The sequence below is a fragment of the Mobula birostris genome, chromosome 17, assembly GCF_030028105.1.
Source record: "Mobula birostris isolate sMobBir1 chromosome 17, sMobBir1.hap1, whole genome shotgun sequence".
NCBI classification, from domain to species: Eukaryota; Metazoa; Chordata; class Chondrichthyes; order Myliobatiformes; family Myliobatidae; genus Mobula; species Mobula birostris.
In genome coordinates, this window is record NC_092386.1 from 54,013,211 (window position 1) to 54,037,488 (window position 24,278).

Below are 24,278 nucleotides of genomic sequence, written 5' to 3' on the forward strand. Positions count from 1 at the left end.
TTGAGTTCATGGTTCAAGAGAAAAATAAATGCTTTTGGCTTTTAATGTCCTTTATTTTTATTTTATAGCAGGCAAAATAAAACACTATGGAGAGTATGATTAGACAGCACAACAGATGGCACAGATGTTTTCCTTACAATCAACAATTCAGAGCTCCTAGGATGTAACAGTTTTGCACCAAACGGTGTATTTATCTGTAATGATATTGGACACCTGTAACTAGCACAGTTGGTGCTAATTCTTTCACTTTCATCCCAATTTGACAAGGAAGAGACCAGTGAAAAACCTAAAAATATGAATTTGCAGAAAATTATTGTTCATGAACTTGCAAATCTCTGCCATGGATGGTACCAAGCCCAGCTGTGAAAGGAGGAGGTTTGGGTACGGGGCTAGAAACCCCATCCCGTAATGACTCAGTGCTACAGAAACAACAACAGAAGCTCCAAAGACCTCATCTCTGGGAGAGGAAGGACCTAGATTGGCTACATCTGGAGACAACTTGAAAGATTGACCCAGGAAACTGACTGCAAGCTGCTGCCCTTTTATTGGAAGGAATAAAAATCAAAGCAGCCACGGACTGTACTTTGGCAATTAAGTAAATATCTTTTAGTTACCTGGGATTACTGCATAGATTAAACATTACACATGCAATTTCAGGGGACGCCTACAGGATGGCTAATAACAGAAATGGAAAGGTCCCTCAATAACACAATACGAGGCACAACACTGAGCATCGGTACACACTGCTGAGGATTTGGACCAGGAGGCTGGAATCTAGCTCATTAGACTCCTCTCTGTGATATTGTGTTTGGGCCAAACATCTCCAGATTTAACAGTGAAAAATTATCAGTCATTGTGCTATACCGAGGTCTGAGTATTTAATGCAAAAAATATGTATGTTCTAATCCCCATTACTAACTACTCTGTACAAAAATTCACAATATGGTCAAGGAATAAATGCTGTAAAAATACAAAATTAGTAACTGATCTGGGTGGTGAAAGGCCTTCATCAAGGGTCTTTATAATACGGGCATTCATTTCTTTCTTTGGTAACTCCATCACTTTCTAAGGAGACCATAATAAAGGAGTACAAATTTTCCCTTTTGTGATAGGGATGCTGTGGAAATGAGTTAGTCATGTGTAACACATCTCTATCGCTGGAGTTTATATTAACTCAGAACTCAACACAGATCTTTCCTCTCAACACCTGGAGGACTGGCTCAAATAAACCAAGAACAAGGAGAGAAAGGATATAAAATTTTATCTCCACTAAGAAAACAATGATCTTCAGTTAAATTACAACAGTCCTCAATCTTTCTGTTAAAATTTCAGCTGGGCACTCCTTGCTTCAATACAGTTGCAATAAACACTTCCTCAAGAACTTCTTTATCCAAGTTTCTTCCTGCAGGGAAAAATGAAATCCAGAATGTGAGTAAATCAAAAATCACATAATTAATTTGTAGGAATTAATATACCAATTAATGCAAAAAGAAAGTGCACCAAATGAAGCACTGTTGGAAAGGCACAATTTTATAAAGAACATCTATACAGTATTTCATCAATCAGTGAATTAACAAATTAAAAATTACATGAATACACAGAGCAGCAGCCTGGTCGGGCTCTCCGCATGAGCGGGGGTGTTGGCCTTGGTTTTTGGTTCTGGACTGGAGGGGGTGCTAGCCTAGTTAGGGTCACTGAATCAGAGGGGATGTTAGTTTGGTCTAGTGCTTCGGATGAGAAGGGGTGTAAACCCGCTCTGCGGCTCCTGCCATTCACTGTTTGAGGACCACTCATGCAAAACACTTTACTTCGTGTCCATTCCACTTGAAAAATTCACAAAAGCTAAGATTTTTTTTTACAAAAAAGGCCAGTGATTCATTCCCGCCCACCATAAAAGGAGTAAGGAGTTCTAGATGGGCACATGGTAGCAGTGAAAGAGGTCAAAGAGATATACTGGAGGGAGGATATAGAGATTTAAGCTGTGTACATACATCTATTGATGCTTCTGGACACATCTTCAGTGATGTTCCTGGAATCATCGGGTGTTTCAGGTCGTTCAACATCATACAACCTCCTCCAGGTGACCCAGCCAGGGCTGATCAGACCCCGGCTTGTGTCCAGATGGCTAGCTACTTATGACTCCATGGCTCCCCTCTTTTGAGCCACAGCCATCTTGGGGCCCTCTCTGCCGCATCGGTGGCACTGCGGATGGCTCTCCTCTTCCTCTCTCTCTCTTGGTCCAAAATGCTGAAGGCTCTAACTAAATAATGGGCTACAAATCCCCTACAACCAACCTCCACTGGGAGACAACTCGCCCTCCATCCAGCCTGCTGACAGCACCACTTGCTTAGTAGACTCAGACACTAGGACAATGTCTGGTCGCAGGGTGGTGGCTGCGATATGGTTGGGGAACTTCAGCTGCCCTTCAAGGCATGTTTATAAAAATAAACATGAAAATTTAAAATGTAAGCTATTAAGAAACCAACAATACACATCTGGAACGGCAATACTGATGGGCAAGGGAGCCTTGGTGTGGGGTACAGGGAAAGCAGAAGAGTTTAAAGTTAAACACACTGCTCAGTTAAGGAAGAAAACCATTTAATTATTAAATCAAATTTGTTCTTCACCTTTCATGATTTATACAAAGTACGTGAATGAGCACTCACTATACTGTAACCTAAATGGCTACAGATAGGGAAGTCTTTGAGTACACACATGAATGGCCAAAAAACATCCTTCTTCCACACCATGACTTTAAATGATTTTGTGATTTACTAGCAATTGGAAGAAGAGGTTTTCTCAAATTGAAAAAGCATATCTCAGTAACTTCAATACTTGCTTACATGTATCTGAGGTTAAACCTACTCAAAATAAGGAAAAAGCCATTTTACTTAGTTACCTATAAACACAAATCTGTTGATTCTTTCATTGTCTGAACTCCAGTTAACAGAAGTTTCTTCTATCTCGTAAAGCTCATATACACCTTGGACAATCATCTGCTGTGGCTTTTCCTTTATGGACACAATACCCTGCCAAACAATATATTTGAGAACAATAAATTTGCTTACCAGAGGATAAAATCCAAAAAAAGTCACTTTGTGAAACTGCATTCTATTCGGATGGTCAAAAACATGTTTCATAACAAATCTGCAAATATTTCAAGTGCTTAGAACAAAAATAAAAACAGGGACTAAATAGGGATTTATTAGTTACCTTTAAGCATCAGAACTGTTGCTTTACAATCAGATTCCTACTTCAAAAATTTTATTACAGAGAATAATGAAAAAATATCGATCCCAGGTTTTTTGGGGAGCAGGAGCATGACAAAGGAATGATAAAGACAGAAAATTGGTTGTGATCTGAAATATCAAATGGAAGCACACAGCATCAGGGAGATTTCCAACCCATTCTGTGGTCATTTCAGTACCCAGAAATCTGGATACTAGAAAAAAAAACAAATCCAGATGTATAGACACAAACACGAGGAATTCTGCAGATGCTGGAAATTCAAGCAACACACATCAAAGTTGCTGGTGAACACAGCAGGCCAGGCAGCATCTCTAGGAAGAAGTACAGTCGACGTTTCAGGCCGAGACCCGGTCCGAAACGTCGACTGTACCTCTTCCTAGAGATGCTGCCTGGCCTGCTGCGCTCACCAGCAACTTTGATGTGTGTGGTCCAAATGTATAGAGATTTGTGTGAGGGTGATAAGAGAGAGAGGCAGCTAGTGGGATAAAACATCCTGGAAAGCTACCAGTAGAAAAAGGCTTTTCAGACTTCCTATAATACCACATATTGTCCCAATCCCTAAGTGTGTTTTCTTGTCATATCTATACATATGTGGGCTTAGCTCATCTAGCCCTCATCCTGGATTCCCTACTAAGATCAACGGTAGAAGTCAAAGTCATTTACAGTACAAGTCCCCGACTCCATAATACTTAGCATCAGGAATCTCCAATATTTTTGCAAGAAGGCATAGTTTGTGTGGAAATCTAAAGAATTGGCAAAAGGAACATGTTCAGCCAATGGGAATCACAACCAAACTTGAGTTTGCACTACTTCCTTTCCAACAGCAGTGACCTGATGACGAGAACTGAAGACAGGAATCCTGTATCACTTTTCTGCATCGTACTGCAGGCAACCCAAAGCTAACTGAACCTCATGAGCTACAATCTAATAATTAAGTTCAGATTTAGGTTAAAATCTGCAATCTTCCTGGTGCTTACAGGTCTGGAATAATCACTTGTAAAGTTAATTATAAAAGTCCACAAAATCTATAAAAATTATCTTCCATTTGTTCTGTCATTTGTACTTCTTTATACCCTTTAATTAAAAGCAATTGCTTTTTCAGTTTTAGATGAAGTACAGGTACCCAAAGTCCCCATATAATATCAGGATTAAATCATCCAAAATATATCTCTACTGAAAACTGTTATTCCTCATTTTTAGCACTAATCAAATGTTTAATGAATATTTACCTTTAATCGTATTATTTCCATTGTACACCCTGATTTATTCTTCAAGTGCTTTTCCCATAACAAATTCTAAAAGAAATAAGATAAGATGAATTTACAATATACACTAGTTCATTTGAAACCGCTGTAAATAAATCTATTATTTAGATGTTAAAAACACAACCTTACAAATTAAAATCCCATGATGATGTACAAGATGATGAGAGGCATTGGTCGTGTGGATAGTTAAAGGCTTTTTTCTCCCAGGGCTGAAATGGCTAACACGAGAGGGCACAGTTTTAAGGTGCTTGGAAGTAGGTACAGAGGAGATGTCAGGGGTAAGTTTTTTTATGCGGAGAGTAGTGAGTGCATGGAATGGGCTGCCAGCGACAGTGGTGGAGGCGGATATGGTAGGGTCTTTTAAGCGACTCCTGGATAGGTACATGGAGCTTAGAAAAATAGAAGGCTATGGGTAACCCTAGGTAATTTCGAAAGCACGTGTTAGGCACAGCATTGTGGGCCAAAGAGCCTGTATTGTGCTGTAGGTGCTCCGTGCTTTTATGAAAAGTTAAGGATGAATAACCAGCTAATTTATTTCCTGTAGTATTGGTTGAGAGATGAAGATATTGGAGACATCTTATTCTCTGGGACCTTCAATATCAACCTATGTCAGGGGTGACCAACCTTTTACATCCCATGCGTCAATTTTTTCACACACAAGTTCAGATGCGATTTTTCACGCACGAGCTCTATATTAACATATTCTTACAAGAACTGAATGGCAGTACAAGAGTTACATGGCACATCTGAACTCGTGAGTGAAAAAACTGACGCATGGAATGTAAAAGATTGGCCACCCCTGACCTAGATCATTAAACCAGATAAACAGGACCATAATTTGTCACTTTTGGCTTCATCCATTTTCCAAGATAATCTAATGGAAACTTGAAACTGCAGCATCTTACTTCAACCAATAATATAACCAGGTTAATTATCTGCTCACTTTCTCCACTTCTTGCTCAGCTGCAGAAGAAAAGGCAAACGATTTCTCACGAAGAAATTCATAACTCTGATCTTCAAATCACTTGCAAGTTAATTTTTTTGCTTTTTTAATATTTTCTAGGGCTGTTTACAGCGCCATATCTCCCGTCGGTCTCCATTTTTTGTTTAAATAGAAATATTTACAATGACCTGGCCAGCAGTTAATTATTGCATCGAGAAAATTTAGATCAATGACTGGAGGACACACTCTCCCTTTATGTACACTACAGAAAATGGTGAATTTATAGAAAGAGAATCCATCAAGCAAACCCAGGTTTGCACTTCCTTCTCTAGGAAAGAACAAAGCTCTAATCATACTGTCATACCCCAGTGACACAGGTCAGGGAAAATAGTGTATAGCTCTTGAGAAAATATGGGTACTTAATGCCATTTATAACAATCCTTTATGCTGAAGTTTACATTTATTATAGGAAGTTGTTTTAACAATATTAAAATGAAAGATAATAGATCATTGAGTAAAATATGAGATGCATTATCCTATCAACTAGTTATTCCATAGGCTGACGCAATACCAATTCAAAACAAATCACATAATATATTATCATATCCAACAAACCACAAAAAGGACAGAGGCACCAAGATATCCAAACCAGGTGCCAACAATTAGGAATGACACGCACTCCCACTGGTTAAACTGAATTTTCAATCTGTTTTCTTTTTGACTTTAAAACTCACTTTCAAAGTGCTTACAGTGCCAGCCATAAGAAGAAAACACAAAAGCCAGCATTAAAAAAATACATGTATTGACAATGTGACTTTCAGTCAGAATTACAAGTGATTCACATATATTCTGTATGGCAAACAAAGGCAAGTTTAAAAAAATAAAAAATATTTAAAAACTTACCTGAAGGTATATGTTTAAGTTCTCTTCAAAAATGGTGCCAGGAATTTCAAATGTAACTGTAATGATACTCTGTAATAACACAAATGCACAAAGCTTCATTCATTCTTGAGCAGTACCTCAGAAAAGCGGCTTCCATCATTAAGGACCCCCACCACCCAGGACATGTCCTCTTCACATTGTTACCATCAGGAAGGAGCTACAGGAGCCTGAAGGCAGTGATTCAGGAACAGTTTCTTCCCCTCTGCCATACAATTTCTAAATGGACATTGAACCCATGAGCACTACCTCATCACTTCTTTTATTTCTGTTTTTGCACTACTTACCTTAACTATTCAATATACATATATGCATAATATACATGTATAAAGAGTGTAATTCAGTTTTTTCCCATATTTATTATGTATCGCAATGTACTGCTACTGCAAAGTTAACAAATTTCACGACATAATGCCAGTGATATTAAACCTGATTCTGATACAGTTGTTAACAGGTGAATGAAGCTTGTAAACATCTAAATTCCGATCTTCTCATAATTCTCTTCAGTAACCTATTATCATATTCAATTAAATATTGAAAGTAATTCATCTCCATATTAATATATGATAGGTTTGTTTGTTCATAAGGAAACAATGCTAGATCAATATTTTGATTAAACAAGCTCCAAAACACTTTTTTTTGGTATACACTACAGCTCTCAGTTTTCTGGGGAAATCAATGGAACATCTGAGTATCTTTACATGGCACTTCTTTTAAGACTCCAGATGAAATCCACCAGGAGCTAAGGTTTTGTCCAACTGAAGCTTCAACAATTTGCACAATTCCACTTCCCTGGTAATTCTCCTTTTCCTGAGTTCTACCTTCCCTTAAAATTCCTGACTTACAGCCATCTGCAATGTTACTTGCAGCCTCTACGGTGAAGCAAAGTACTTATTTAATTTACCTTTTAACTTCTCACTTTGTTATTAATTCCATGGACTCACTTTCAACTGGGCTAACTCAGCCTGTTAACGTTTTGGCTAGCTTTATCTTGTGCTCTTCATTTCCCTTCCTTATTAATTTGCAGATGAAAATATTTTTGAGAATACGTCATTGAGCTAATGCTTAGCTTTTAATTTTCCCCAGAATACCTAGATTTGGTGAAGGTCCATTAGATCGAAAAACAGCAATTGTAACTCCTAGATCCAAAAAAAGGGAAGGAGACAGGAAGCAGGGAACTACAGGTTAATTAACAGTATCTGTCACTGGGAAAATGTAAAGCATTATAATTAAGGACGTTGCAACAGTCCACTTGTAAACATTTAAGGTAATCAGGCAAAATCAGCGTTATTTTGTGAAAGAAAAATCTTGTCTCATTTATTTGTGGGAGCTCTTTGAAGAAATCATGTGCTGTGTACAAAAAGGAACCGGTGAGTGCATTAACATTTCCAGAAAGTATTTGATAAGATACCACACCAATTGTTATTGTGGAAAATTAAAAAAACAGATGGAATAGAGAGCAACATATTGGAGTGGATAAGGAATTTGCTGGCTAATGGGAAGCAAACAGAAAGGATAAATGGATCTTTGCTGGCTGACAAAATGTAACAAGTGTTGTTTTGCAGGATTTGGTTCTGGGGCCTCAAAATTAGGCAACTTAAATAAATGGTATGAAGGTGCCAACAGTATGGTCTGTGAAGAGGATATGTGAAAGCTACAAAATTACATAGAAAAGTGGGGCAAAGAACAGACAAATAGTGCGTAATGTAGGAAAATTAAAAAGCATTTAACTCAATACTGAGAGACTGCAAAATTGACAGGTAGAGGGATCCAGGTGTCCTAATGGATGATTCACAATGTGCGTGTATGCAGGTAGAGCAATGAATTGGGGAAGTTAACTGAATGTTACTGTTTATCACTAGGAGAAATGAATGTGAAACTAGGGAGGTTATGCTTCAGTTGCATAGGGAAATGAGTGACACTACATTTGAGATAGTATATAAAGTATTGGTCTCCTTTTACAAGGCACAATGTTATGGTATTAATTGCTAATTCAATGCTTAGCATAATAAGGAATAATTTGATTTCAACGTACAAGACTCTAACAGTTCCTTACAGGGTGATGTAGAAAGAATATTTCTCTTGGGAGAACTCGAACCAGTGGTCACTATTTCAAAATAAGGAGTCATCCATTTGAAACAGGGAAGGCAAAATGATTGCTCTCAAAGGGAGTGGAAGCAGAGTCTGAATATTTTTAAAGATAAAATAGATCTTTGATAAGCAGAGGTTTAAAAGTTACTGTGAGTGGACTAGACTAGAGGTGAAGATACAATCAGATCAGCTGTAATGATATAAACAGGCTGAAGGGCCAAAAGGTCTACTCCTGCTCCTAGTTCCCAAGAAAATCTGTGGAAACCTGTGAGCTGTACCTACCACTCAAATTTGATCTACTTTAATTGAACTTTGGAAGTAGAGGACACCACACAGATAGCACTATATCATATGTTTAGTGTTAATGATCAAAGAATGAACTTGTCCACATAGAAATACAGAAGCACCTATAGTCCGTTAAAAGAAAGCACCGCCGCAAGGCTACCACTTGCTGATATTAATAGGGACCTACTGAACATCTACTTTTGGGCAAGCAGTAAAAGAAGCTATAGTGGAATAGACACAGAAAATGTAATGGCAGCATTTCAGAGTTGGAAGGTTTCCTTGAGGCCATCTATTCTTAAAATTTGACAATCAAAAAGCGGCACTTTTTTAAAACCAAATTCAAAACTTCATTGTTAAAAGCGTAATCAGTACATATTCGTATTGCCAGATTTGATACCATAAACAATTTATACAGAAGTAACAATACCACAAATGCCCAGCTATGCCAAGATAGAGGCTTAGATAGAATGGACGTGGAGATGTTTCTAACAGTGGACGACTAGGACCAGAGGGCACAGCTTCAAAATACAAGAATGTCCCTTTAGCACAGAGATAAGGTTGGATTTCTTTAGCCAGACGGTGGTGAACCTGTGGAATTCATTTCTATAGATGGCTATGGAGATCATGTCATTGAATATACGGAGTTTGATAGGTCCTTGATTAGTAAGAGCATTAAAGGTTACAAAGAAAAGGCAGGAGAATGGAATTGAGAGGGAAAATTAATCAGCTATGATCAAATGGCAAAGCAAGCTCAATAGGCTAAATGGCCTAATTCTGCTTCTATGTCTTATGGTATCAGAACACAAAAATTTGAGATCTACTTCACTGATTATGTACAGGCACTCCAAATGTTCAAAACACTATGCTTTCTGAAAAATTGAGACCTTCCTGAATTATACTGAAAAATTATGTTGTTCAGATTTCAATTACCCTTTCAACACACCAACTGTAGATTTCATTTAATGTCAAATAAAAACAATCAAAAATTACTATATATAACAGCAAAATTTACACATGCCCTCAGAGAAACAGGATACCTTATCAAGGTGGGGTTCTGCCATCTGTACAAGACGTAATCTTTCTTGCAATCTAAACAAAAAAAACAATCATGTATATTTAATTCCTTTCAAGTATGCATTTAATTCCACCTATAATAAAAACACAAACCCATAAAAAATTAAAAAGAAAGCAGACAAGATTATGTCACTACTGAACAATTAAGACTGGATAAGGAGATAGTCAGAAGTGACTATTCTTTCAAGGATTTTTAACTTTCATTTTTGCAGACACTTCAAGATTTGCTTCCTGTTCATCAACAACAGTAGACATTGATTATATATTTTAAAAATCTAAATGCCCATTTAAAAGAAACTGTTAAATTATCCTTGTATCTGTGACATTTCTCTGTTTGATACTCAAAAACAGCACGGCCTTCACTTTTTCAATAAGCACCAAACCAATTCATCAACAAGTTTCTCCATTTCCTAATTCATCTAGATTAAAAATCAAACTATTACTGAGCTCAGTATGTTTCAGAAGCGGGTCATACCAAAAATAAAATACTGTAGATTCTGAAGGTCAGAATAAAAACAGAAAGTGCTGCAAGAACTTTGCAAGTAATAGAACATGTGTAGAGAATGAAAGAGCTAACATTTCAGGTCAATTATTAACTCTCTCCTGATTTCTTCACAAATGCTGTCTGACAAGCTGAGTTTTTCTATCATTTTTTGTTTTTTCTGATATTCATTTTGATTTTCATTTTGAAAATAAGCTGTAACAGAAAAGATGGTAAGTGTAAGCCTCATTGTGTGAATTGTAGCAAACTTACCTTTCACTGGCTTGGCTGTCAAAAGCATGCAAATCAAGAACCTCTGCAAGTTCAACTCTGAAAGTCAATGAATAAAATCAAAAGTTGTGATTTCTGTTTATAGAATAATAAATATGAAATGTGATAAGTAATATTTTGGATGACATGTCTACAGCATTTCAATTTTTACAATGCTTGTAGATATTCAGCTTCTTACAAATGAGCTTAAGGCAACGTCACATTTCTTTGGTTTGGGCTCATGCAATCAACAAATCATGCATTTTTATCTGAAATGTAATCTTAATCATTTAATAGAACTATACAGATAATTAAAGTTCATTTCTCCAAGAGGTCATGTATTAAATATTAAAATGAAATGCTACAACCAGAATAGATGTCCATTTATCTTAACAGTAGATACAAAGAAATTGAATAGTTGCTGTCAGTGAATAACAATAGATTCTGACCAATTGGGCCATCGGTTAATTGGCGCAGCCACTTACTTGGAACAACTATTAAAGAACAAAAACTGATTGAGAAAATAGCAGGGATTCCCTTAGTTTATTTAGGAAACTTTGCTGCTTAATTGGGGCAGGAGATTGTTGCCAAACAGTTTCTAACTAGTGTAAGTCACGTGCACTTGTGTTAGGCACTACACCATGCTGGGAGCTGACAAATTTTAAAGTGTCAGTTGCATGTGCTTCTGTTCAAAAACAGTGATTTTTGTCACTAATAGTTGGTGAGAAATAAGCAATAAGACAATTCAGCAACACACACAATATGCTGGAGGAACTCAGCAAGCCAGGCAGCATTTGTGGAAAAGAGTACAGTCGACGTCTTGGGCTGAAACCCTTCGGCAGAACTGGAGAAAAAAAGCTGAGGAGTAGATTTGAAAGGTGGGGGGAGGGGAGAGAGAAACGCCAGGCGATAGGTGAAACTCAAAGGGGGGAGGGATGAAGCAAAGAACTAGGAAGTTGATTGGTGAGAGAGACAGAAGGCCATGGAAGAAAGAAAAAAAAGGGGATGGGGAGAGGAGCACCAGAGGGAGGTGATGGACAGGCAGGGATATAACATGAGAGAGGGACAAGGGGATGGGAAATGGTGAAGTGGGGTGGGGTGGGGGAGGTATTACTGGAAGTTTGAGAAATCAGTGTTCATGCCAGCAGGTTGGAGGCTATCCCAGTGGAATATAAGGTGTTGTTCCTCCAACCTAAGTGTGGCTTTATCCCAAAAGAGAAGGAGGCCATGGATGGACATATCGGAATAGGAATGGGAAGTGGAATTGAAATGGGTGGCCACTGGGAGATTCCATTTGTTCTGGCAGATGGAGTGTAGATGCTCGACAAAACGGTCTACCAATCTACGTCGGGTCTCATCAATATACAAGAGGTCACACCGGAAGCACTGAACTCGTAAGTATATGACGCCAACAGACTCACAGGTGAAATGTAGTCTCACTTGGAAGGACTGTTTGGGCCCTGAATGGTAGTGAGGGAGGGAGGGAGGGAGGTGGTGTAGGGGCAGGTGTAGCACTTGTTCCGCTTGCAAGAGTAAGTGCCAGGAGGGAGATCAGATGCGTCCAGCACATAATTCTCTGAAACCTCTGCCACCTCCAACTGGATCCCACCACCAAACACATCTTTCCCTCCCCCCCACCCCCACTTTCTGCAGGGATCACTTCCTAATTGATTTCCTTGTCCATTCATTCCTCTCCTCTGATCTCGGTTCCATCCGCCAGAACAAGTGGGATCTCCCAGTGACCACCCATTTTAATTCCACTTCCCATTCCCATATGACCATCCATGGCCTTCTCTACTGTCGGGATAAGGCCACACTTATACAACACCTTGTATTCCATTAGGGTAACCTCCAACCTGATGGCGTGAACATCAATTTCTCAAACTTCCAGTAATGCCCCACCTCCACTTCCCATCCCCTTGTCCTGCTCTCATGTTATATCCTTGTCTGCCCATCGCCGCCTCCCTCTGGTGCTCCTCCACCTCCCTTTCTTCTTCCTTCCATGGCCGACTGTCTCTTTCACCAAACAACTTCCTAGCTCTTTGCTTCATTCCCCCACCCCTTCAAGTTTCACCTATTGCCTGGTGTTTCTCTCTCACCTCCTCCCACCTTACAAGTCTATTCCTCAGCGTTTTTCTCCCATCCTGCCGAAGGGTTTCAGCCTGAAACGTCGACATTTCCTTTTTTCATGTGTGTTGCTCGGATTTTCAGCACCTACAGATTTCCTCTTGTTTGTGTTAAGAAAACACAGAACTGTTTTGCTCCGGGCTTGGAGATGGCAGAAATGGCCAGGAGTGAAAATCAAATGATTTTACTACTTCAAGTCAGGAGGTAGTGAAGAATTTTAAGGTAAGTTCCAACAACTTCCCCTTTCCTTTTCAGTCCTGAAGAAGGGTCTTGGCCCAAAACATCAACTGTTTATTGCTAGCTGACCTGAGTTCCACCAGCATTTTGTATGCTAAGAATTTGAAGGTATCTAGAATGTTGCAATGAAAACGAAGAACTAGAGGATGAAATCGTCAAAAGCATTATACATTATCCGTACTAGGTATTTGTGCTGAAATTGTTTGTTTACTATCAATCAAAAGAACATTTTTCAGCATAATGGTATAAGGGCTAAGAGAGCTGTAAAAGAGCGCCTGAAGGCTTTGTGTGTCAATGCAAGGAGCATTCGTAAAAAGGTGGATGAATTGAAAGTGCAGATTGTTATTAATGATTATGATATAGTTGGGATCACAGAGACATGGCTCCAGGGTGACCAGGGATGGGAGCTCAACGTTCAGGGATATTCAATATTCAGGAGGGATAGACATGAAGGAAGGGGAGGTGGGGTGGCGTTGCTGGTTAAAGAAGAGATTAACGCAATAGAAAGGAAGGACATAAGCCGGGAAGATGTGGAATCGATATGGGTAGAGCTGCGTAACACTAAGGGGCAGAAGGCGCTGGTGGGAGTTGTGGACAGGCCACCTCACAGTAGTAGTGAGGTCAGAGATGGTATTAAACAGGAAATTAGAAATGTGTGCAATAAAGGAACAGCAGTTATAATGGGTGACTTCAATCTACATGTAGATTGGGTGAAACAAATTGGTAAAGGTGCTGAGGAAGAGGATTTCTTGGAATGTATGCGGGATGGTTTTTTGAACCAACATGTCGAGGAACCAACTAGAGAGCAGGCTATTCTGGACTGGGTTTTGAGCAATGAGGAAGGGTTAATTAGCAATCTTGTCGTGAGAGGCCCCTTGGGTAAGAGTGACCATAATATGGTGGAATTCTTCATTAAGATGGAGAGTGACATAGTTAATTCAGAAACAAAGGTTCTGAACTTAAAGAGGGGTAACTTTGAAGGTATGAGACGTGAATTAGCTAAGATAGACTGGCAAATGACACTTAAAGGATTGACGGTGGATATGCAATGGCAAGCATTTAAAGGTTGCATGGATGAACTGCAACAAATGTTCATCCCTGTTTGGCAAAAGAATAAATCAAGGAAGGTAGTGCACCCGTGGCTGACAAGAGAAATTAGGGATAGTATCAAAGAAGCAGCATACAAATTAGCCAGAGAAAGTGGCTCACCTGAGGACTGGGAGAAATTCAGAGTTCAGCAGAGGAGGACAAAGGGCTTAATTAGGAAGGGGAAAAAAGATTATGAGAGAAGACTGGCAGGCAACATAAAAACGGACTGTAAAAGCTTTTATAGATATGTAAAAAGGAAAAGACTGGTAAAGACAAATGTAGGTCCCCTGCAGGCAGAAACAGGTGAGTTGATTATGGGGAGCAAGGACATGGCAGACCAATTGAATAATTACTTTGGTTCTGTCTTCACAAAGGAGGACATAAATAATCTTCCAGAAATAGTAGGGGACAGAGGGTCCAGTGAGATGGAGGAACTGAGCGAAATACATGTTAGTAGGGAAGTGGTGTTAGGTAAATTGAAGGGATTGAAGGCAGATAAATCCCCAGGGCCAGATGGTCTGCATCCCAGGGTGCTTAAGGAAGTAGCCCAACAAATAGTGGATGCATTAGTGATAATTTTTCAAAACTCATTAGATTCTGGACTAGTCCTGAGGATTGGAGGGTGGCTAATGTAACTCCACTTTTTAAAAAAGGAGGGAGAGAGAAACCGGGGAATTATAGACCGGTTAGCCTAACGTCGGTGGTGGGGAAACTGCTGGAGTCAGTTATCAAGGATGTGATAACAGCACATTTGGAAAGCGGTGAAATGATCGGACGAAGTCAGCATGGATTTGTGAAAGGAAAATCATGTCTGACGAATCTCATAGAATTTTTTGAGGATGTAACTAGTAGAGTGGATAGGGGAGAACCAGTGGATGTGGTATATTTGGATTTTCAGAAGGCTTTTGACAAGGTCCCACACAGGAGATTAGTGTGCAAACTTAAAGCACACGGTATTGGGGGTAAGGTATTGGTGTGGGTGGAGAGTTGGTTAGCAGACAGGAAGCAAAGAGTGGGAATAAACGGGACCTTTTCAGAATGGCAGGCGGTGACTAGTGGGGTACCACAAGGCTCAGTGCTGGGACCCCAGTTGTTTACAATATATATTAATGACTTGGATGAGGGAATTAAATGCAGCATCTCCAAGTTTGCGGATGACACGAAGCTGGGTGGCAGTGTTAGCTGTGAGGAGGATGCTAAGAGGATGCAGGGTGACTTGGATAGGTTGGGTGAGTGGGCAAATTCATGGCAGATGCAATTTAATGTGGATAAATGTGAAGTTATCCACTTTGGTGGCAAAAATAGGAAAACAGATTATTATCTGAATGGTAGCCGATTAGGAAAAGGGGAGGTGTAACGTGACCTGGGTGTCATTATACACCAGTCATTGAAAGTGGGCATGCAGGTACAGCAGGTGGTGAAAAAGGCGAATGGTATGCTGGCATTTATAGCGAGAGGATTTGAGTATAGGAGCAGGGAGGTACTACTGCAGTTGTACAAGGCCTTGGTGAGACCGCACCTGGAGTATTGTGTGCAGTTTTGGTCCCCTAATCTGAGGAAAGACATCCTTGCCATAGAGGGAGTACAGAGAAGGTTCACCAGATTGATTCCTGGGATGGCAGGACTTTCATATGAAGAAAGAATGGATGAACTGGGCTTGTACTCGTTGGAATTCAGAAGATTGAGGGGGGATCTGATTGAAACGTATAAGATCCTAAAGGGATTGGACAGGCTAGATGCAGGAAGATTGTTCCCGATGTTGGGGAAGTCCAGAACGAGGGGTCACAGTTTGAGGATAGAGGGGAAGCCTTTTAGGACTGAGATTAGGAAAAACTTCCTTCACACAGAGAGTGGTGAATCTGTGGAATTCTCTGCCACAGGAAACAGTGGAGGCCAGTTCATTGGCTATATTTAAGAGGGAGTTAGATATGGCCCTTGTGGCTACGGGGATCAGGGGGTATGGAGGGAAGGCTGGGGCGGTGTTCTGAGTTGGATGATCAGCCATGATCATAATAAATGGCGGTGCAGGCTCGAAGGGCCGAATGGCCTACTCCTGCACCTATTTTCTATGTTTCTATGTAACATGCAGTGTATACTGAACTCCTCCGTCAGTAATTATTAAGAATTAATACATAGTTTTATAGAACTGTTGTAGCATTGGTTGTGTCTAGTTTGTCCCGTACGTCATTTAATTACATAATGTGTTACTCAGTTAAACAGTAGCTTGTCGATTTTATATCTATTCAATTATTTCCATGAAACTTCAGCTAATTGGGGCAGCCGCTTAATTAGGCCATATTGTGCTGGTGCTAACATGTTCCAATTAACTGGACTCTGCATTTCAGCTTTGCCATGAATTTTCAAAGTCACGTATATCTAAAATATGGTTAAAATATATATACACTTCACTGTTTGCCCCAAATTATCAGCTTGTCTTTTAACATATTGACTCTTTGCTTGCCTATGAAACCAAGGTGCTATCTAACATTTTCTCATGAAGATTATTTATATACATAGGTCAAAGCAATAACTTGATTATTTTGCCCCTAAAGGCAATCATGGTGGACTTTTAAGTCCTTCCCTAAATGTACAATGTGCATTTTCCAACACCCGCTTCTTGATTACATAGATTAAAAATTGCAAACATTATTCAATACAACAGTTATGCCTGGTTAGCAATACAAATTGACATTTTTTGGCTTTGAAGAGCAAAATATTCAGTTATTGGCAAAATCACTTAAAAACTATGTAAACATCCTTAAACAATAAATGCAGTATGGCCTGGAAATATACACTTAGTGGTCACTTTATTGGATACAAGAGTGTAACCCAGGAAATGGGCAGTAAATGGGAAGACCCTGGGGATTGTGGAACAAAGGGACTTATGAGTACCATACACAGTTCGCAAAAGGTAGCATCACAGGTAGACCAGGTGGTGAAAAAGGCATTTGGTATGCTAGTCTTTATTAATCAGGGCATTGAGTTTGGGACCTTGAGCATTCTGATGCAGCTGTGCAAGATGTTGGTGAGATAGCACAGAATTTTGTGTACCATTCTGGTCACCTTGATATAGGAAAGGCATAATAAAACTAGAAACTGTGCAATGAAAATTTATGTTGACATTGCCAGGACTCAAGGGCCAGAGTTATAGGGAGAAACTAGGCAGGATAGTACTTTATTTCTTGGAATGTAGGAGATTGAGGGGTGAAGGATATAAAATCATGAGGGATAATGAGCCTTTTTCCCCAGGGAAGGTGAACCAAAAACTAGTGGGCGTTAAGTTTAATGTGACTTGTAAAAGATTTTAAAAAGACCAATGAGGCAATCTTTTTTATACAGAGGATGGTGCGCATATGGAATGAGCTGTCAGAAGAATCGGTTGAGGCAAATACAGTAAAAGAATTTAAAAGACATTTTGTTAAATACATGCAGAAGAGGTGTTTAGTTGGATAACGGCACCATGGTCAGCAAAAACGAAGTGGGCTGAAGAATCTGTTTCCATGCTGTATAGCTTAATGAAGCTGCAACACGTATACAAACAGCAAGCAGTAGAGAGAGCTAAGCAATCTCAACTAATGGAACTGATCATAATTCTGCAGATCCATCAGCTTAGGTGCTCACTTATTGTTGGGCAATTAGCAAAACAAGTATGCAGAAGTGTCCTGCAGATAAATGAGGAAAATAGCTTTGGGTATTAAATAATAAGTAGCTATAGCAACGCAGGAATCCCTGGTTTGCACACCGTTAGCTGTTTGGCAGCCAGTCCAATTGCAGGAAAAGGGGAAAATAAATAAATAAGCGTATCTAAGAAGAATGCTCACTCGTCAATCCTGACTTTTATTTATTTAGTGATTCAGCACGGTGTAGGCCCTTCCAGACCTTCAGACCACTGCCCAAGCAACTCACCGACAGCCTAATCATGAGACAATTTACAATGATCAATATCCTACCCGGGGGAGGAAACCAGAGCACCTGGGGAAAACCCACACATTCCACGGAGGGGATGTACAGACTCCTTACAGATGGCATCAGAATTGAACTCCAAACTCTGGAATGTCCTGAGCTGCAACAGCGTCAAGTTAACAGCGATGCTACCGTGGCACCCCATTATCTTACATACAGTCTGCAGTAAACATATTCCAACGCTGGCTTCTCTTCTCCAAATAGTATCATCAGTAAAATAACCGATGCTTTTGGCCCCAGCAGATTGTAACAGGTCATAATTTCAGAGATTCTTATTATTCATCTAGAAGATTTTCATTGTTTCTATTTGGTGCCTCTAGATGGAGCCCTGTGCCACATACAGAACTTATCAGTAATCTCCTTGTTCAAGCAGTTAATGTCTCAAAGGATGAAAGTACTAAAGGAGGATAATCTTTAATTACTCAAAACACTGTGGCAGCTTTGAAGTGTACCTATTGTTGGCATCAGCACCTCAATATTGGCTGATTGTCATACAAGTCCTTAGGCTTGTGTTTGATCTACTTCAGGTGCTGTCTCTAGCGCAGTGGATTTCCTCAGTTTCTTCCCACATCCCACTGCCATGTTGATGAGCTTATTGGCTGCTGTAAATTGCCTTCAGCCTAGCTGAGTGGCAGTAGAAATCAAGGGGAGTTGATGGCCATTTCAGAGAACATGGAAATGTGAGGGAATGGGAAGAATGCCTGGAAGGGGGGAGCTGAGGTCTTTGGGGTTCTAACATTTAACTGTCATTCATCCTTTGGGGCACTCCTCTGTTTTCATGTTTGTTAAGAAAGAGAATTTCAGGATGTATATTGTACACATTTCTCTGACATTAAATGTACGATTGAAACCTATTCATTGAATGAAAACGCTTTGGAGAGGTGGCTTAGACTTGATGGACTCCTTCCACTACACAATAAAATATGAAGGACAAAAGAAGTTAAAATAATGAAGATGAGAAGATTCTAACCCTTCATTATATTTTGAGGATTTTATGTTTAATGAACAACTAAGTGCCGGACTGTCCTAGATCCAGCCAATTATTTGGACTTGTAATGCTCCCCACAATAATCTGATCTGCAAAATTTGGGCCAGCTAGGCCAATCCTCCATAACTAGGCCACTATGAAAGGCTTTTGAATTATATTTAGAAGCCTGATTTAAAAATAGTTGAGTTTTAAATTCATTAAAATTATTTAAAATAATAAGGGAAAAAACTCATAAGTCTCAGAAATTAAAAATCTAAAGATAAAGTAAAATCTGCACTTTGATTTCATCATTCAAGGTCAGTGACCAAATTATAACAAATGGATTTAAGCTATTCATTCTAGTCATTGTTGGCATTATACCAAACACATATTTGTGTTGTGTGTGTAAAGTATGTGTACTGTGTTGTGCACCTTGGTCTGGAGGAACAACGTTCCATTTGGGGGTATACCAGTGTACGGATGAATGATAACAAACTAAACTCGAATTTGAACTTGACACAAAGAGCACCCTACCCCGTCTCTTAAGAATGTCAGTCCTCCTTTGCTAGTTGCAGGTTCTTAAGAAACACCGGCCTATTGCAAGAATAATTTGGCTCAGAGTGTTGATTACTTAAGGTTTTTTTTTTAACTTATCAAAAATGCAGCTCACCTCTGCATGGCAGGATCTGACTATTGGTAACTTGGTTTATTATTGATACATATCAGCCGTATGATCGTTATGCCATCCATATAATTTTATTGCAACAGTACACTGAGGTGGTACAAGAGGAAATATAATAGAATGCAGAATAAAGTGTTAAGTTACAAAGAAAGTACAGAACAGCCAGACAATAAGATACAAGACCATAACAAAGTAGACAGACACATCAAGGGATGAGTGATTATAATTCACAATACTTCTCAGGAGATTATAAACATCATCTTCTTTCATGTTCAATGCAGACATCAACCTGCTCTACATCCTAATGCTCCATTCACTCTCCTATATCCTTGCAATGTGCTTATGAACTGAAACTGGCAGTTTCCTCTACTTTGCGGCACATCGAAGTAAACAACCCTATGTACTTCTCACATATCTGGAATTATGCTATATTTACCAAATATAAAAAATAACATTTATTTATTTTACGAATTTAGATACACGTACCTGATGAGTCAGACTTTTAATATAAGGCACGAAACCATCTTAAATATGGAAAATAAGGAATTTGCAATCTTATGGATCAAAATTTCTTTTGGAGCTTACCAACCTTAATATAATAGGAATTGCCCATTAAGTGCCTTTTACAAAGGATCAAATATTTCTACTTGTCTTGGATTGTAATGTTTGTCTATTTATGGATGCACAGGAAGTGTTAGATTCAATGAAACCATCTTACAGAAATCAACAGCAAAAATTATTCCAACCCCAAAAATATAATTATAAGAAAATTATGGCATTAGCGCCTTTCTCCATTGTGTTGGGAACAACAGGATAACTCTGGACAAATGGGCTGCGCCATAATTCTAACATATTTCATCACACTGCTTTTTGGAGAATTAATCAAACCTAACTGAAGCAACATTTAGATAGAAATTATATTAGAATTATTTCATAGCACATACAAAAATCATGAAATTTGACAAAATGGATTTCAATTGAAAGTGTATCCAAATTAAATTAAGATTAAACCGTTTTGACAAGTTCACATGAAAAATAGTAAAAATATTGCAATCCAAATTTAGGGAAAAAATCTACTCACCTTGATCTTTGTGTTTCAATTAATTTAGCAAGTCCATTGATTGACCTGAAATATACATGTTAGATTATACTCTGAAACTATTAATGGAAAATATGTGAATTTAAAGGCATGATTCTATGTTGCCTTTAAATTGATAATACTCTTTCTCTATATTATGCAGAGATTACAATTCAAAAGCATTTATTTTCATTTTAGGCAACTTCAAATAGTGAAAACTATTTTATTAATACAATTGTGAAAGTTTAAAAACTATTTTATTAATTAAGTCTTCTTTCCAACATTGCAAACGATCCTAAATCTTATTGAACTCTGGATTGTTGGTACATGAATCTAAATGTAAAACACTTTGAAATCTTGAAACAATGTGAGGAAAAGAACATTTGGGCAAGATCAGTAATTGGCTGCCCATTCACGGCCACTAATAACAAAATAAAAATTTCTTGTTAAAATTCAGATCCACTGTGGAAAATGTAGGTCAAAACCTATATAACAGCAACTGAAATTAATTCCAATTTGGCCATAATCTCAAATACCTTTCATGTTTCTCCACAATTGTTTTCATTTGAACTTTGGGCAGTCCTTCATCTCAGGATGACCCAATTACCCCTACTTCCCAACTCTTTGCTTTCTCATGAAGTTAAGCCACTCTGTTCTACTCATTCTTTTGCTACAGGACAGGTGTTCCCAGCCATTTTTATGCTATGGACCAATACCATTAAGCAAGATGTCCATGGACCCCAAGTTGGGAACCCCTACTCCAGAATTTCCACTGCAAGCACATCCAGATTTTAGTCTAAAATCCGCTTAATGGCTGGTTATCAATGTTTACCAGACTAAGAAAAACCATGTTCCCACTGTGTGTCAATTCAAGTGCTGCCCCTTGAGAGTCGCTGTTGATAAGCCAAATGTATTCACTATGACTATGTTGGTCAAAAAAGAACTACTCAGAATCACATCTTCCAATACTGTCCGAAGCTTATTAATCCATTGAAAAAGCATTGGAGTGTCCTACAAATCTCTCCAAAGAACTAATAATCACGAAAGTGGAAAATTCAACAATTTCTCAATAATTATTCAGAGATTATTGATTTTAATATTTGATTTGGACAAAAATCACTAATTAGCTCCCAATCCACTGCCACTTTAGTGATTTTGTTTTGTTTTGATACATAATTTTAATTGACAACTTCATAAAGTTTTTTGAAATCAGCATCAGTTTCACACAAATCCTGAAGGTCTCCTCCTAGCAATTTTTGCTCTATTGCGCTAAATAGACTAACTATCCAAGTTAAAGAAACTGTCAGCATCTGTTACATTTAGTCCTAAGTTGCATTGATTTCAGAAACAAAAGTGCATTAAAAGCAGACGTCAGCTACACAAGGGCGGTCTCTAATATATTGATCTGAAGAATATTTTTAAAACATGAAAGAACAAGCAGAGTTTGTTAAGTGCGTCCAGGACGGATTCCTGTCACAGTATGTGGACAGGCCGACTAGGGGGAACGCTATACTAGATCTAGTACTAGGTAATGAATCGGGTCAGGTCACAGATCTCTCAGTGGGTGAGTCACTGGGGGACAGTGACCACCGATCCCTGGCCTTTAACGTTATCATGGAAAAGGATAGAATCAGAGAGGACAGGAAAATTTTTAATTGGGGAAGGGCAATTTATGAGGCTATAAGGTTAGAACTTGCGGGTGTGAATTGGGATAATGTTTTTGCAGTGAAATGTACTACAGACATGTGGTCGATGTTTAGAGATCTCTTGCAGGATGTTAGGGGTAAATTTGTTCCGGTGAGGAAGATAAAGAATGGTAGGGTGAAGGAACCATGGGTGACGTGAGGTGGAAAATCTAGTCAGGCGGAAGAAGGCAGCATACATGAGGTTTGGGAAGCAAGGATCAGATGGGTCTATTGAGGAATATAGGGAAGCAAGAAAGGAGCTTAAGAAGGGGTTGAGAAGAGCAAGAAGGGGGCATGACAAGGCCTTGGCGAGTAGGGTAAAGGAAAACCCCAAGGCATTCTTCAATTATGTGAAGAAAAAAAGGATGACAGGAGTGAAGGTAGGACTGATGAGAGATAAAGGTGGGAAGATGTGCCTGGAGGCTGTGGAAGTGAGTGTGGTCCTCAATGAATACTTCTCTTCAGTATTCACCAATGAGAGGGAACTTGATGATGGTGAGGACAATATGAGTGAGGTTGATGTTCTGGAGCATGTTGATATTAAGGGAGAGGAGGTGTTGGAGTTGTTAAAATACATTAGGACGGATAAGTCCCCGGGGCCTGACGGAATATTCCCCAGGCTGCTCCACGAGGCGAGGGAAGAGATTGCTGAGCCGCTGGCTAGGATATTTATGTCCTCGTTGTCCACTGGAATGGTACCAGAGGATTGGAGGGAGGCGCATGTTGTCCCCTTGTTCAAAAAAGTTAGTAGGGATAGTCTGGGTAATTATAGACCAGTGAGCCTTACGTCTGTGGTGGGAAAGCTGTTGGAAAAGATTCTTAGAGATAGGATCTCTGGGCATTTAGAGAATCATGGTCTGATCAGGGACAGTCAGCATAGCTTTGTGAAGGGCAGATCGTGTCTAACAAGCCTGATAAGAGTTCTTTGAGGTGACCAGGCATATAGATTGAGGGTAGTGCAGTGGATGTGATCGATATGGATTTTAGTAAGGCAATTGACAAGGTTCCACATGGTAGGCTTATTCAGAAAGTCAGAAGGCATGGGATCCAGGGAAGTTTGGCCAGGTGGATTCAGAATTGGCTTGCCTGCAGAAGGCAGAGGGTCGTGGTGGAGGGACTACATTCAGATTGGAGGATTGTAACTAGTGGTGTCCCACAAGGATCTGTTCTGGGACCTCTACTTTTCGTGATTTTTATTAAAGACCTGGATGTGGGGGTAGAGGGGTAGGTTGGCAAGTTTGCAGACGACACAAAGGTTGGTGGTGTTGTAGATAGTGCAGAGGATTGTCGAAGATTGCAGAGAGACATTGATAGGATGCAGAAGTGGGCTGAGAAGTGGCAGATGGAGTTCAACCCGGAGAAGTATGAGGTGATACACTTTGGAAGGACAAACTCCAAGGCAGAGTACAAAGTAAATAGCAGGAGTTGCCTCACAGGCAGATAGGGTCGTTAAGAAAGCTTATGGGGTGTTAGCTTTCATAAGTCGAGGGATAGAGTTTAAGAGTCGCGATGTAATGATGCAGCCCTATAAAACTCTGGTTAGGCCACAATTGGAGTACTGTGTCCAGTTCTGGTCGCCTTACTATAGGAAGGATGTGGAAGCATTGTAAAGGGTACAGAGGAGATTTACCAGGATGCTACCTGGTTTAGAGAGTATGCATTAGGATCAGAGATTAAGGGAGCTAGGGCTTTACTCTTTGGAGAGAAGGAGGATGAGAGGAGACATGATAGAGGTGTACAAGATAATAAGAGGAATAGATAGAGTGGATAGCCAGCCCAGGGCACCACTGCTCAATACAAGAGGACATGGCTTTAAGGTAAGGGGTGGGAAGTTCAAGGGGAATATTAGAGGA

The 24,278-nt window shown here is 39.4% G+C and overlaps 1 protein-coding gene across 3 annotated transcripts in view; it reads right to left on the reverse strand.

Annotated features, from left to right (window-relative positions):
- cbwd (COBW domain containing) overlaps positions 1-24,278 on the reverse strand; it is a 51,539-nt gene continuing 27,261 nt past the window's right edge. For all 3 annotated transcript variants that reach the window (XM_072281727.1, XM_072281728.1, XM_072281725.1), the window contains exons 10-16: positions 20,744-20,788; positions 10,601-10,657; positions 9,810-9,861; positions 6,361-6,429; positions 4,479-4,544; positions 2,900-3,029; positions 1-1,402 (exon numbers count right to left, since the gene is read on the reverse strand). In XM_072281727.1, coding sequence (XP_072137828.1) covers positions 1,329-1,402; positions 2,900-3,029; positions 4,479-4,544; positions 6,361-6,429; positions 9,810-9,861; positions 10,601-10,657; positions 20,744-20,788 — 493 coding nt within the window. In that variant the 3' untranslated portion in view covers positions 1-1,328. The remainder of the gene's footprint in view (positions 1,403-2,899; positions 3,030-4,478; positions 4,545-6,360; positions 6,430-9,809; positions 9,862-10,600; positions 10,658-20,743; positions 20,789-24,278) is intronic.